General features: G+C 34.7%; 1 protein-coding gene across 8 annotated transcripts in view; it reads right to left on the bottom strand.

Annotated features, from left to right (window-relative positions):
- Window positions 1-14869, bottom strand: part of HELZ (helicase with zinc finger) — a 140815-nt gene that overhangs the window by 87032 nt on the left and 38914 nt on the right. For all 8 annotated transcript variants that reach the window (XM_033089787.1, XM_033089784.1, XM_033089792.1 and 5 more), the window contains 5 exons: window positions 11003-11054; window positions 9553-9628; window positions 7322-7520; window positions 6767-6874; window positions 5411-5708 (listed from right to left, as the gene is read on the bottom strand). In XM_033089787.1, the coding sequence (XP_032945678.1) occupies window positions 5411-5708; window positions 6767-6874; window positions 7322-7520; window positions 9553-9628; window positions 11003-11054 (733 nt within the window). The remainder of the gene's footprint in view (window positions 1-5410; window positions 5709-6766; window positions 6875-7321; window positions 7521-9552; window positions 9629-11002; window positions 11055-14869) is intronic.

Genomic DNA, 14869 nt, shown 5'->3' with positions numbered 1-14869 from the left:
AGCTCTCATGCGTCTTTTGAAGCAAAACATAAGACCCGGTCTTATTTTACTATAAACTTATTTTAAGCAAAACATAAGACCTTATTTCAAGCAAAACATTTTACTATAAACTTATTTTAAGCAAAACATAAGACCTCTTATAGTAAAATAAGACCTCTTATAGTCTTATGTTAATTTTTGCTCCAAAAGACGCATGAGAGCTGATGGTCCGGCTAGGTCTTATTTTCGGGGAAACAGGGTATGTTATGACGATGTTCCAGAAGCTGACATGACTGTAACTGAATAAATGTAGATTGTTGTACATGAAAAAGTAAGACATCCCCTGAAAATAAGCCCTAATGGAGCAAAAATTAATATAAGACCCGGTCTTATTTTTGGGGAAACACAGTATATAGAAGCAAGGTGAATATCTCTTAGCTTTGCTATGTTGTCTGTCCCTACTTTCCATCTCTTAGCAAGGCTAATAAAAAAAACAGGAAAGTAACAGTATAGGAGTTTCTTAGTAGTTACATGCTTCTACTCAGTTACATTCATCTTTTACTGACAAATACAGTATTTTTTAAAACTATTTTTCTATTACTTTTCTGATCATATATTAAATATTATGTATTTAATATACATATAAATTATGTATTTAATATACATACCATGTTTCCCTGAAAATAAGACCTAGCCGGACAATCAGCTCTCATGCGTCTTTTGGAGCAAAAAGTAATGTAAGACCCAGTCTTATTTTACTATAAGACTGGGTCTAATTAATACAATATAACATAACATAACACTGGGTCTTATATTAATTTTTGCTCCAAAAGACACATTAGAGCTGATTGTCCGGCTAGGTCTTATTTTCGGGGAAACACAGTAAAACATGTCCTTAATTTACAAACTACTTGGGCAGTTGGATATCACTTCTAAGTCATACTAAATTTTAATGTTAATGTTAACATTCGCTGCTAGACTCAAAGTACAGAAATGTGTACTACCAAGTTTTCAAATTTAAACATAAGAATTAATTTTCAACATGTAGCTTTCAGATGGTCAAAGCAGAATTCCAAATCAATTTTGCCAAGAAAAACTTTCCCTTATTCAAAGTGTATAATGCAGTTTGTTTTCTAACCACAAAGGAAATTCACTAATTTCCTTCTTTTGTAGATGTCTTTTGCCACACACTTTCAAGAGGCACATCTTTAATCAAAAAAAAAAAAAAATTAGTACATATAGTATCCTTTACTGAACCTGAACCTCACCAACAAGGAAAAAACACTGAAAAAAGCAAAGTTAAAGTTATACATATTTCCCAAAGAGTGCAGGAGTGCATATAATGACTAGTGGAAAGAAAATTCACTCATGACCTGCAAACAGAAAAGGTGTGGATGCTTTAGATATCATGAAAATAATGGGGGGGGGGGGGACAAACAAACCTGGGGTTTTTTTCCTAATTCAAATTTGAATGACTAAAGTAGGATTTTTAGTTCAATAATGAACAATAAATTAGAAAAAGAAATGTCTGTTTCGGAACTTGATTTTAAGTTTCAAGAAGTAATGTACTAAATGTAAGTAAGTTCCACGATCAAATCAGTTTGACAGATACTGAGCCCTTACTGCAGTGCCCTGTGAATCTCTAAGAGGGAAATAAAGCATGCACCATTTCCAAATGTACTTGGACATGGAACTCTTTACCTATTATTAATATATCACCTATTAATTTCTGTGGAACACAGTTTTGGATACATTGAACTAATAGATGACCTACCATGGTCCAAATTTATAACTTTATGGAAGAGAAATATATGTCCCCAACATTAATTTAAGGATAAAAACTTACTTAACCAACAGCCAATCAAGTGGAAGAAGTGATAAAGATATTTCCTATTCAAATTCTAGTTTCACACCATCACTATATTCCTGTGTGTATAGAAACCAAATTGTATTATGATATAATTTATACTACTATCAAAGTTGTATGGAAACATGATAAAGTCCAGACCTAATTCAATTCCCCAAGTCCCAACTGCATTTGGCTAATTTGTACCTGAAATGACACTGTTCTCCTAATTCTAGGCCAAGGAAGACCAGATAATGAATTAGCTGAGGCTGGAGGTGAAAGTAGCCAGACTGTCACATTGTCACCATTTAACAAATAAGTTCTCTGGCTTTCAATGTCTCTGAATGTTATCCACATAAGTATTCCAGGAAAAGATACAAATGAGACTGAAATTTTATACTATTTTTTTATTGTTTCAGAATATTTTATAAAATTGTGATTTCACATAAACAAATCTTTTATCCTCAATTTTTTGCTGACAAGCACTCTGCTATAATAACCAAAAATACTCACTAGCACTAAGATAGAAGCAGGAAACAAATGTTATACTGTTTATATACTGCTTTCATTTCTCCAAACTTCTGTTGGGACTCTGTACCCAGTCATATTGAAACAGATATAGGCACACAAGAAAAAATTTAAGAACTTAACAAAAATATCCAGACACTCAAGGACATCAATTTTAAGAGTACAGAAAATAGCAGCCAAAGATAGAACTAAAAATTATCGTAACAGGTCAGTTAATTTAAACAACGACAAAATAATCAACCAAATATCATCTAGCTTGCCTAAACCTAGATTTAAGTTCTCCTTTCTACAATGTTCAAAATCTGACATCATAAAATACGTTTTTGTAAATTTTATGTTGTTCTCTTGTACTATTTATTTTTCCTCTGTCCTTGAAAAGCAGATTTCACTATGTGATAGTGTTTTAACGTTTCCAAATTAGTTCAAGAAAATGCTTAATTTTTTCAATTATTTTCTATAACATAACTACATAGAAGTAAAACCTTGTTTTAAAAAAAAATAGGCAAAGATACCAAACTACAAAGAGGTCACTTAAAAAAAAGAATATAGTACTATAAAAAAGGGGACGGGTATATATAGTATTGGTTCCTAAAGGGAAGATATCCTTGACTGTATTAATTCCCTCTACCACATCTGAATGAAATATAAAACTTATTATATTTTCAAACTGATACATTAGAAACATCAAAGATGAGACTCTATTTCTTCCAGTTACCGCACTCAAATCATCAGTGTTTGGACAACTCCTCTTCGATCGTCTGTATTGCATTATACATGACCTGTAGGTGTTGAGGCATTCATGATTTGGTTCTTCATTTCTGCTTTTTAGTCCCTCTGCTAACACAAGTCTTGGTCCTCATTAAAACAACAACAAAAATCCTCCTCCTCTCTTCCCTACTTTCTTCATTCTGTTTATCAGCCAGAAATTATGGCTAATGATAAAAATAATAAGTTCTATTTACTGAATGCCTACTAAGTGCCAGATACTATGCAAGGCTTGTTTCTAGTTCTCACAATAATTCAGTAAGACAGATATTAGCCCCATTTTACAAATGTTCTCACGCGAAGCTCAGAGACGTTAAGTACTCTGCCCACGGTCACCCAGGCAATAAGGAGAAAAGCAGGATTCGAATCCAACTCTATTTCACTCTGAAATGTGTCCACTGCTCTTTTTTCTCCACTGGAAAAGAAGAACATAACTGAGGCAAAAGTTGCCAAAATACTCTCAATGTCTCACGCCCAGGACGGTGCCCTGAAATCCTAATCACCACCTCCCCTCATTATTATCTATTTTAATAGCATCATTTTTCTCTTACTTTTTATTGCAGACATTTAACACTTTATATTATTAAGTAGGCTTTTATTATCCGGTACAGATTCTTGATGACACAACTATTTCTATGGGAAATGAGTCATGAGTTACAAACCACCAATCTTTTAAGCGAACTTAAAAGCACACTTTGAAAATATAACCCACATGAAAAAATAAATAATAAATAAATAAACAAAAATGCAGCCCACATGTAACCCAAGAGCATCTTTTCAGAGTTCTATTTGACAGGGGGAAACGCACGTGGGTCTCTTTGTGTCTTAAATCTTCTTTTGATTGAAAAAGAGTGCTTCCTAGTAGTTCTCAAGTTCTAGTTTCTAAAAGTAACTTAATAACGTAGGGATAGGCAAAGCACAGCAGCCAAGACAAATTCAGCCTACTGTTGTTTTTGAAAATAAAGTTTTACTGGAACACAGTCATGCCTGCTCACTTACATATTGTCATGGCTGCTGTCTCACTACAATGCAACAGTGACCATATGTCCTGTAACACACAAAGTATTTACTATCTGGCCCTTTACAGAAAAAAATTGCCAACTAACTTCTTTACTAGTAAATGTAAACCAAATATTTTTATTTTGTCAATTATCATATCTATTTGGCTACAGGAGCTAACATTTTGATTCCAAAGAAAACTAAGACAACAAAAAGAATACAACAATAAAAACAAGTAAAAGAAATAAATAAAGTAAGTGAGAAATAAGGGTAAAATGAAGTGTGGGTAATAATATTAGCACATGTACAAGAAAGCAATGCCTAATTGTTCAACTTGGGCACAAATGTTGCTTTAACCTTACTAGCAGCTAAAGTAAAGACACAGAATACTTCCACCTGTTCACTACGTCCAAAAAATTCAATCCTAGCATGTGCTAGCATGAAAAAAAAAACATTTATGTCCTTATAAACAGGACAGTGTGGTACATGATAAAAAACATCCTCCCCATATGGTGAGTTATAGTCAATACAAAAGCAAATTTTATATACTCTGCTATGTGAAGTATTTGTTAAATAAATATTTACTGTTTGTTAAATAAAATAAAGCATCTATAAATCCAACCAAGAGCCAAAGAAATATAGGCTAACGTGACCTTTCCTTGTCCTTTTGGATTTTGGCATAAAATGTAGGTACAGGCAGTTAATACGACAATGTACAAAGAAATTCACCTTCTACAGGTGTTTACACGTTGAAACCAGGGACTTCTTCCCAAGGACACAGAACAATCCTCTTAAAGGCGTCTTGGTCTCCTTTACACTAGTAAATGTACAAAACTAACTTATGAAAGCTTATATTTAGGACTTTGGGTTCAGAGATAATGTACTAGTATCAGCAAAGTTAACTTTGGACATGGAAATAGACATCGCAGGTGAATTCACAATTACCATTAAAATTACATTCTACCCAAATTAATATTAAAAAGTTTTACTGTGCTAAAATGATCTCCCTTTAAAAATAAAGTTGGTAGACCAAAACAGACCTGATCATCTACTCATACAAGTTTGGGGAACCTCAGAGTGAGCTTTGCCTGGTGACTGTATAAAGAGAACTGGGCATACTGTGAACCATTCTAATCCCGCTACACAGTAAATCAGTCGATTAATTTGAGATTTTTTTTCCTTATTATTGCCTCCCTATCCATGGAATATTTAGGGGCCAATACATATCTTTTAATGTCGTTATGACAGTGCCTTTTAATACATCGTATCAGGGGAAAAAAGTCTAAATATTACCTTCTGTAGAAGCTGCATCAATCATTACTCTTTGCATGAGTACTGGTTCCAATCCAAAGTCGAAAACTATGGTTTGGCGAAAAGTTCCAAATATTTCTGTGTTAAATGCTATCCCGACTTTATACACGTAATGATCTAATCCATTTTGGGCCATCTTTCCTCCTATCCATTCTTGACAGTTTTCTGGGACTTCTTGTGATACCTGGGTAGTACTATCTCCGGCAGATATTGCAATGATACTAAAATGAGGACGATGCGCATCGTAAAGCAATGCTACGCGATACAGCATTCTTGCAGGCTACAAGGAAGTTAAAATAATTCATTGAGTACACGGGGATGAAAAATCCAATTGTAAGTGGGCTCTTCAACGAAAATATTTCCATAAAGGGCTTTTACTTTCCCATGCTTCTAAGATACTATGTCAGAAATACAAATTGTGCTTATAAGCCATTTAAGGAAAAAAAAAATCAGAGTGGTTTAAAAAGTTAGTTGTTAAAATGATATATTTATGATGTCAATTATACGTCAATAAAGCTGAAATTTTAAAAATTATATATTTATGCTGCATCACTAGCTTCCCTGCTCTTTCTGTGATACGTTCACCTTTCCTTGTGGCAAAGGCTATCACCCTACATACCACTGACCTGTAACTTTCCAACTTTCCTTGGCCTAAAAAAAGTTTTATCTAGCCTCAAGTAGGAAGTCTTCATAGGAGGGCAGTCACCCCTGAAGGCACTGGATTGGGTTCAAGGCCGATGCTAAATGTTCCCAGATTTTTCATCCCAAGATGCAGATGGTACAGTGGAAGGAACACCACCAAAAAAAAGTACATAAAACTTTTCCACTGCACATATTCTCAGAAATTTTTACTTTGCTTCATTCTTAAACTTTGAATATTTATAATTCAACGTGGGAAGCACTGCAGAAAATGTCTCATATTAAAAACCCATTATTACAGAATTTGTGATTTCATCAAATCAAATATAAAAACAAGTTGTCATTGTTTAAGTATCTCAGAACTGCCAGATTAAACAATTCAATTTTTAAATAGTGAATTATGAGCCATGAACCCCATCCTATGTTCCAAGTTTGGAAGACAATATATCAAAGACATCTTTGCCAAATAAACAAATAAGCAAGCATCTAAAATAAACATCTATTCAAAATCTAAGAAGACAATTGTACCTTTAATGATTAAACTACAGAAATACATTTTAGCACAACATAGAACCTGCATTAAAATATACTTAGATTAAAACGTTTTCAATGCTCTTTTAGCACAGATTTAAAGGTCAAAAAAATCTTTACGAAAATTGAAAAACAATTTACATGATTTAGCTAGCACAACATTCATACCTTACACGTGAGAGCAAAGGTCCACGTCTGGTGAGACTTTTTGGTGTTGACAGTAACCGACAGATCTGGATTATGCTCTACTTTTACTCCTTCTATACATTCACTAAGCTGAAAATAGAGAGCAATTAACATTCTGTTTTGATTCCTACAAGCACACACAAAACTTCTGGCATGGTAAATAAATGTCAACAGTAAAGATGTTAATAGAACTATTTAACCAATGTATTTTATACATTAATTTTCAGTTATTTGTATAAGAAAAAAATACAATAAAGCTAAAACAAGAGACACAAGAAAATTAACAACAAAAAATGGCAGTAAAAACTCAAAATGAAGATAAATTAATATACCTGCAAATCTCCAAACAAATGGCTTAGTTCTCTGCTCTTTATTTTAGTCAATGGGTCTACTTTTGCTATGAAAAACTCAATTAAGAATCAAGTTCTTCATATAGATAACGAAATAAACCAAAATATAGCACAAAATAAAGTCAAAATTCAAACAAGGTCATTGTTTAAAACAAACAAACAAAGAAATGCAGTTTATTTTCCTCACCACTTTCTCAGGAGATAATGAATTCATCCACTTTTCTATCAAGGTTTCCATGTAACTGCCTGAGAGCTGTTTATTCTCATTTTGCTGTTTCAATTTTATCAACCGTGAAGCATATCTTTTCTGCCATTCTGCTAGTTCTTCCTGGGAATGTGCTGAAGTACACTGCGCACCATACCTACAGATTCCTTGCTCTAAAAATCTAAGTAGAATAGGAAAGACTGTTTTATCATATACTTTGTTGGACCATTTAAAAGATAAACTTCCAGCATTTGCCCTCTGACTCTTCCATAACAAAAACAAAACTCAGTCTCCTGAAAGGCCATATTTATCATACTGTCTTACACAGAGGAGGAAGAATAGGTTTAGAGAACATTTACAACAGTTAATCAAAACAGCAACTCCCCAAATTCACTAACTCCCTTCTTTGGAATCAGCAGGTATTAAAGCAGAACATAATCATAACCACCCCCACCCACAAAAACCACCATTGAAAAGGTAGCCTCCTTCGTGGTATCACAACTCTATTAGACAATTTCTCTTAGAGCAGAATTTTTTTAAAGCAACACTGACATCAAGTGGATTTGTTTGTCAAACACAGGTATGTCCTACTTCCCAAAATGATATGACCTAAAGAAAATTTTCCACATACCAGGAATTTCATTCTGAAAAAAATTTTAATATATCATTAAATTATCATTTTAAAACTTGCACTTTTCACCTTCAAATGTAATGCCTTTACTCTTTCCTATATTACTATTACCTACATTTCATTAAAACTATTAGACTATATTTATTTGAAGTTTTAAATAAAGAATAAAAGTTTTATATTATAATCACAATTCAATAGTCAGATTAAATCCTTCAATATGTAAATTCATAAATCATAAATGTTCATTTTAAAGGTTATAGAGTTAATAGTTTTCCAGTGTTTCTGACTCAGAAAATTCAATTAATTCAGTGGTCCAAAACAAATAAAAATGTAAGATTTTGATCATTAATTTTTTGTTTTAAATACTCTGCAAAATTATTGATCCAATCAGTTTCTAAACAATTGAAACATAAAAAATTAACAGAAGATCTGAGAGAAAAGGAAAATTCAATTATAAATAGCAAAATGGAAACAAGAAGATGTTATATTACAGACAATTTGTCAACTGGAAAAATATGGATAGTAAGAAATACAAAATGAACCACAGCACAATTTAAATTATCAAATGGCTCACCATGTTTGAAAAGATGAGTATATATAAAGATTTTCTTGATGCTACACAAAGCACTTGAACTTATACTATTAAGTGTGCTTATGCTTCATACGACATTTAAAATCAAGTATTTATTTCTCTTAAGTATGTCTTAATGAGCCAAATATTTCTGTCTTTCTATTGCTTTGTTTTAAATTATTTCCCTAGAAGTTGAAGGTATAACATTCTCATTTAGACTACAAATTTTCTTACATTTCCTTTGTATAATATGATTGTGGTCTAGATGTCACAAGGATTTTCAAAATTCACTACTTAGTTTCTTTATTTCTACTATAAAATCAAATCTGATGTCTTAACTATTTAATCATCAAAACTACATACCAAATTTCCCTCATCATCAAAAGCAATCTAGAGTAATGACATTTTATATCTAAAATCCTACTAGTTACTAGCTCCTATAAAAAGAACTGAAGAGTTCTCTTTTCTAAATGTGACTTTAATAATTCTTTCCTCCTTAATTCATAATTATTAAATTTTGAAAGGTTAACCCTTCAAATATAAATTACTTGTAAATTCTATATAAGGATTACATGAAGATAACAGATTTTCTTTTTTAAAAGTTATTAAAATATGTTAGCATTTCTTCATCTATTTTACCCTCTACTTCAGTTTATACAAAGTCATTTCAATTTCAATCACAGTAATTTAGGTAGATTTCACGTAAGCAGAGACCAGCAATTAAATTCAGTCATAATAATCCAACTGGTATTATCAGAGACTTATAAACAGAGTCTTAACAATCTCCATTTACATCATTGCTGTTTATAATTAAAAGAAGGCTCATCACAGCTTTGACTTTTATTATTTAATGATAATGACCACCATGGCTTCTGTTTCAATTTGAAAATATACCATTTTACTCAATCATTATACTTCTTTCACATAGTATTATCTTCTTGTAAAAAGTGAAGGAAAATTAACTACCCTTTGAAAAAAGGCATGTCATTGGTTTAAAAAAAATTACGTTACCTTTTACACAAAGTATATTCCTCGCTGCTTGTGATTCCCCTAGGTGGTGGGCGGAAATGCCAACCATTACAAGATCCTAGAGAGTAATCAGGACAGTCTTATCATTTGAGGCTTGCTGATAATTCTGATATTTTAATATGTAAGAAATTCTATAAACCCTCCACATACATCATCCCAGATTATGTAAAAAGGACATGACATACCTGCCTCTATCAAAAAAGTAATCTACCAATCAAATGAGTTGAATCAATTAACCCTAGGAAACTTAGAAATCACTGAAGAAGCAATTACCCAGCAGCTAACTCACATCTATGGCCCTGACTCTATCCTAGCAACTGGTGGGCATATTTCCAGTGCAGTGCCTTCCGTAACAGCTAACGGGAGGATGCTGGCATGCTTGTCATTTCTTAAGTATGAGATGTGTCTCTACTAGGAATTACTACAGGAATGAGAAAATTATGTATCCTCGAAGGAAATTTTGTAGAACAAATTCCAATAATGCATATTCAGTGAGAAGAAGTTCCACATTACCATCCATGTTCCTTAGGGTTTGTCTGACACATGTCACTGTATAAAGTAATCCTTTTATATCGTTAAAATAAAGTTCAAAAAAATTGAGTTCTGAGATAAGAGCTAAAAAAAAAATTAACATTTGTTTACTTCTGAATACAATGCACTTTGACTTGTTTACATAAAAGGTTCCATACAAACCAGGGAAAATAAAATAAGGCTTAAGAGTGAAAAGGCTAGAGCTACAAAGGCTGAGCAGCTAGAAGTTTTCAAGGACCTTATTTTCTATTTCCTCACAAGTCACTGTGCCCCCACCAAAAAAAGATATTCAGCCAGGTTGAATTTACAACTGTGTTTTATCCCTTACTAGCTGTGTGACCGGGAAAATGACTGAACCTTAAAAAATGTTTCATCGCCCTTCAAAAAGATGGTGAAGGGCTCTAACAAGTCAGTACATATTTTTGTGAAAGCCACTACCAGAGTTCACAGTCTCTAGCAAGCACTCAATGAAATGTTGCTCTCTCTTCCCTTTCCTCTGGCAAGAGAAGAGGAGATCGTGGATTTTAATAGTGGCAGGAATAACTCAGTTTACAGATCAGAACTTCCAAAAAGTAATAACTGTACTAGCCTGGGATAAAAGAGCGGAGAAGGCCCTCTCTTTAAGGACTGCTAAGAATGAGTTTTAAATTTAGAACTACCTGGAGGCAAGAAAATGAAACAGATGACCTCTGGAGCTACCTCCATTACTCCATTATTCTATGAAAAGGGACCAGTAAATAAATTGCTTTCATCTCCAACTATTTCTTAAAATTAAAATTTTATATCCTCACCTCCACCACCACTTACATGTACTGTAACTCAGTAACTGTCCTCCCAATAACCAATACAACAGCAATGCCCAGAATTACAACTACCAGAAGTGACGGAGTTTGGGACTTACCCTCTTCGAAGTCTTCCAGGTGACATCCAGAGAGGACATGACTAGTTGCTGTCTGCAATTTTTCAAATGAAAGATATTTTTATAATAAGAAATATCCAGTTGATGTTCAATTAAATTTGGACATTTTCAACATTTTTTAAAAGGTTGAGTTTGAATATTTAGAAATTTTTAACAAACATTAATATTTCAAATGATATTTTTTGCTCTATATTAAACTATATTTAAATATAGAAAAGAACTTGTGTGGCCCTCATTAAGAAAACTGATAGAGATTTCCAACATAAAAACTACCTGTTAGCAGAGGAGAAGGCCGTTTGTTGAAAATATTTAAAGGCAAATGTATTAGTCACTGCCATATGGGGTAAGAGGTAACAGTTGGGGCAAACATCAGATTAACCAAAAAGCTTGGGAGGAAAGACTAGGCAATGAAATGCTTAAGGAAATAAGTTCACACATATTCCTGGAAACCTAAATACCACACACATGCCCTGGACACATGCTCAGAAAAGACCTGAGAAGACCCTAAGCTCTCACTTCTGGCTGACCTTTAGGCAGCATTATTGATAATAGCCTTCAAGTGGGAACAACACAAATATCCATCAACTGAAAAACACTAAAAAACATTGTATATCCATGCAATGGAATATTATTCAGCCATAAAAAGGAATGATATACTGATACATGCCACAACATGGACAAACCTTGAAAACATTACACTGTGTGAAAGAAGCCAGGCCCCAAGGCCACATATTGTATGATTTATAGGAAATTTATAGGAAATGACAGACTAGGAAAATCGGTAAAGACAGAAAGCAGATAAGCAGTTGCCAGGGGCTGGGGGTACGAGGGAATAGGGAGTGACTGCTTATGGGCATCGGGCTTCTTTTTGAGATGACGGAATGTTCTGAATTTATATAATGCTGATGGTTGCACAGCATTGTACTAAATGTACTAAAAGCCGTGGTATCTACACTTTAAAATGCTTAAAATGGTGAATTTTATGTCATGTGAATTTTACCTGAATAAAAAGTATAAAAAAAGAAAACAACAACAAAACTACCTCCTAGCAAAAGAAAGACATCTAAGTCTCCAGTCCTGAACCCAACGGAGTAGCACTTTCCATCCATTTATTCATTTCACTCTCCTCTTCTTACCACCTAGAGAATGACCAACTAGCAGGGTGCCATTATCAAGTGCAGTGCCACCACTTGGGGGCCTGAGAGCATATCTTACCAAGGAGGTCCCCCTCACTCTGGGATGAGCCTTTCTCCCACAGTGGAGACCATGGCTGGAGACCCCTCACTCTCACTTCCAGGTTTTCTTGACTTCCTTGGTGCATATCTTACCCTGTGCATAAATCCCCAATCCGTCCCTCTGGCCCTAGGTTCACTCTAAGCTCCATACCCCCAACTCCAACTGAGTGCCAGCCACAGCACTTTTTATTAACTAGTCTACAGCATTTTACATGCTGCATCACTGTCAAGCATGTACAGATCCGCCTGCAACTGACCTCTCGCACTCCCGCCCCTCACAGAGGATCTGGCACATAATGGGTACTCAGTACATGTCACATGGATGGGTGGATGGACGGCTGAACACCCAAGTATTTCAAACATACTATGTCCAAAACAAAATTCATCAGCTTTACCCCAACTTTCATCCTCCTTCAATGCTCATCTCAAGTTAATGAATTCATCTTCCCAAAGAGAGCCAGACTGAAATTCTTGAACTATCTTGAACTCTCCCTCTTCTTTCTTGCTTTGAGTATTGTCCCAATCCTGCCCAACCAGGTCTAGAATAGCTCTCAGATTCTCTACACCCACGGCCCCAGTCCTAGGTAAGGCCCTCATTACTGCTTGTCTCATCTACCCCTGAACTAACGGACGGCTGATCTTGCCTCGTACCAAGTCACCTCTGGGTATTTATTCAGCTGCCCCCATCCTTTGACCTCAGTTCCCACACTCTTGCCTCTCTGGTTTCCCCACAGAGTGTTCATCTCTCCTTTCTCTGCCTGTATTTCCATTACAGCACTTACTAACTACAGGCTGCCCTGTGAGTACATTAGCTATATGCATCTCGGACTGACCCACCAGAATGTTTTTCATGAATATTTCAGCTTTCCAAATCCCACAGAACCTTGAACGGCACAGGTACACAGTAAATGCCGAACCGAATCGAAGGAAGAAACAGTAACCCAAGGCGAAATTTGGAGTGTCTTGTACCATAGAAAAAAATGTCATAAATGCTAACTGGGTATAACAAAAATACCACTATAATTTATATGTTGTTGATTAAATTGGACCTTTCAGGATGGGCTGGAACTAAACTGTTGTAATAACTCTTTCTACTGGAAAATATCTTCTGATTCTCAAACCACTTACCAATAAGTTTTTAAAAACAACCCGATCTATTTGTAAAATGAGGACTAAATATAAGAATACATAAGCTAACAAATCAGTTGTAATTGTTCACATTACAAGGATGCTATGCTCACAAAAAGATACATTAAAATATCTCTCTAAATTGTACAAGCAAGCGCTAAGTGCCAGAGTCCCACACTAGCTCTTAAAATATGATTCCATCTACACAAAATGTATAAATACAAAAGCTAAATCTTGACTTCAAGTATGAATTTAAAACATCCCCTCTAAAAAAATTCTATCAGAATAGGGGCCGGACCGGTGGCTCAGGCGGTTAGAGCTACACGCTCCTAACTCTGAAGGCTGCCGGTTCGATTCCCACATGGGCCAGTGGGCTCTCAACCACAAGGTTGCCGGTTCAATTCCCCCATGGGTCAGTGGGCTCTCAACCACAAGGCTGCCGGTTCAATTCCTCGAGTCCTGCAAAGGATGGTAGGCTCTGCCCCCTGCAACTAAGATTGAGCATGGCACCTTGAGCTGAGCTGCCTCCCAGATGACTCAGTTGGTTGGAACGCACCCTCTCAACCACAAGGTTGCTGGGTTCGACTCCCGCGAGGGATAGTGGGCTACGGCCCCTGCAACTAGCAACTGCAACTGGACCTAGAGCTGAGCTGCGCCCTCCACAACTAAGATTGAAAGGACAACAACTTGACTTGGAAAAAAGTCCTGGAAGTACAGATTGTTCCCCAATAAAGTCCTGTTACCCTTCCCCAATAAAAAATCTTTAAAAAAAAAATTATCAGAATATATGATTAAAAATTATAATAAAATGAGTATAGAAGGAAATCACCTTGAAGGAAATCACCTCAACATAATAATGGTTATATTATATGACAGACCCTCATCTAATATCATACTTAATGGTGAAAAATTGAATGCTTTTCCTCTAAGATCAGGAAGAAGACAAGGAGGCCCTCTCTCACCACTGTTATTCAACATTGTATTGGAAGTCTAGCCACAGCAATCAGGCGAGAGAAAGAAATAAAAGGCATCCAAACTGGAAATGAAGAGGTCAAACTGTCACTTTTTGCAGATGACATGATTCTTTATATAGAAAACCCTAAAGACTCCGTTAAAAAACTATAAGAAACAATAAACAAATACAATAAAGTTGTAGGATACAAAGTCAATGTACAAAAATCCATTGCGTTCCTATATACTAACAATGAAATTTCAGAAAAAGAAATGAAAAAAACAATTCCTTTTGCAATTGCAACAAAAAGAATAAACTACCTAGGATGTGAAGGATCTATACACTAAAACCTACAAGATATTATTAAAAGAAACTGAAGACACAAAGAAATGGAAAGAAAATTTTATCAAAATAAATATATAAAATATGCAAAAACATGGGAATAAAATGTTTTGGTCATAATATGAAGGCTAAAGCATTTATAATGATTAGAAGGGAAAAATACATGGTGTGTTTCACGAGTCAGCATCTACG

This window comes from Rhinolophus ferrumequinum, chromosome 21, assembly GCF_004115265.2.
Source record: "Rhinolophus ferrumequinum isolate MPI-CBG mRhiFer1 chromosome 21, mRhiFer1_v1.p, whole genome shotgun sequence".
In the NCBI taxonomy this organism is placed as follows: Eukaryota; Metazoa; Chordata; class Mammalia; order Chiroptera; family Rhinolophidae; genus Rhinolophus; species Rhinolophus ferrumequinum.
Note: the sequence above shows the minus strand (reverse complement) of the source record. Positions and strands in the feature narration are given on the sequence as shown.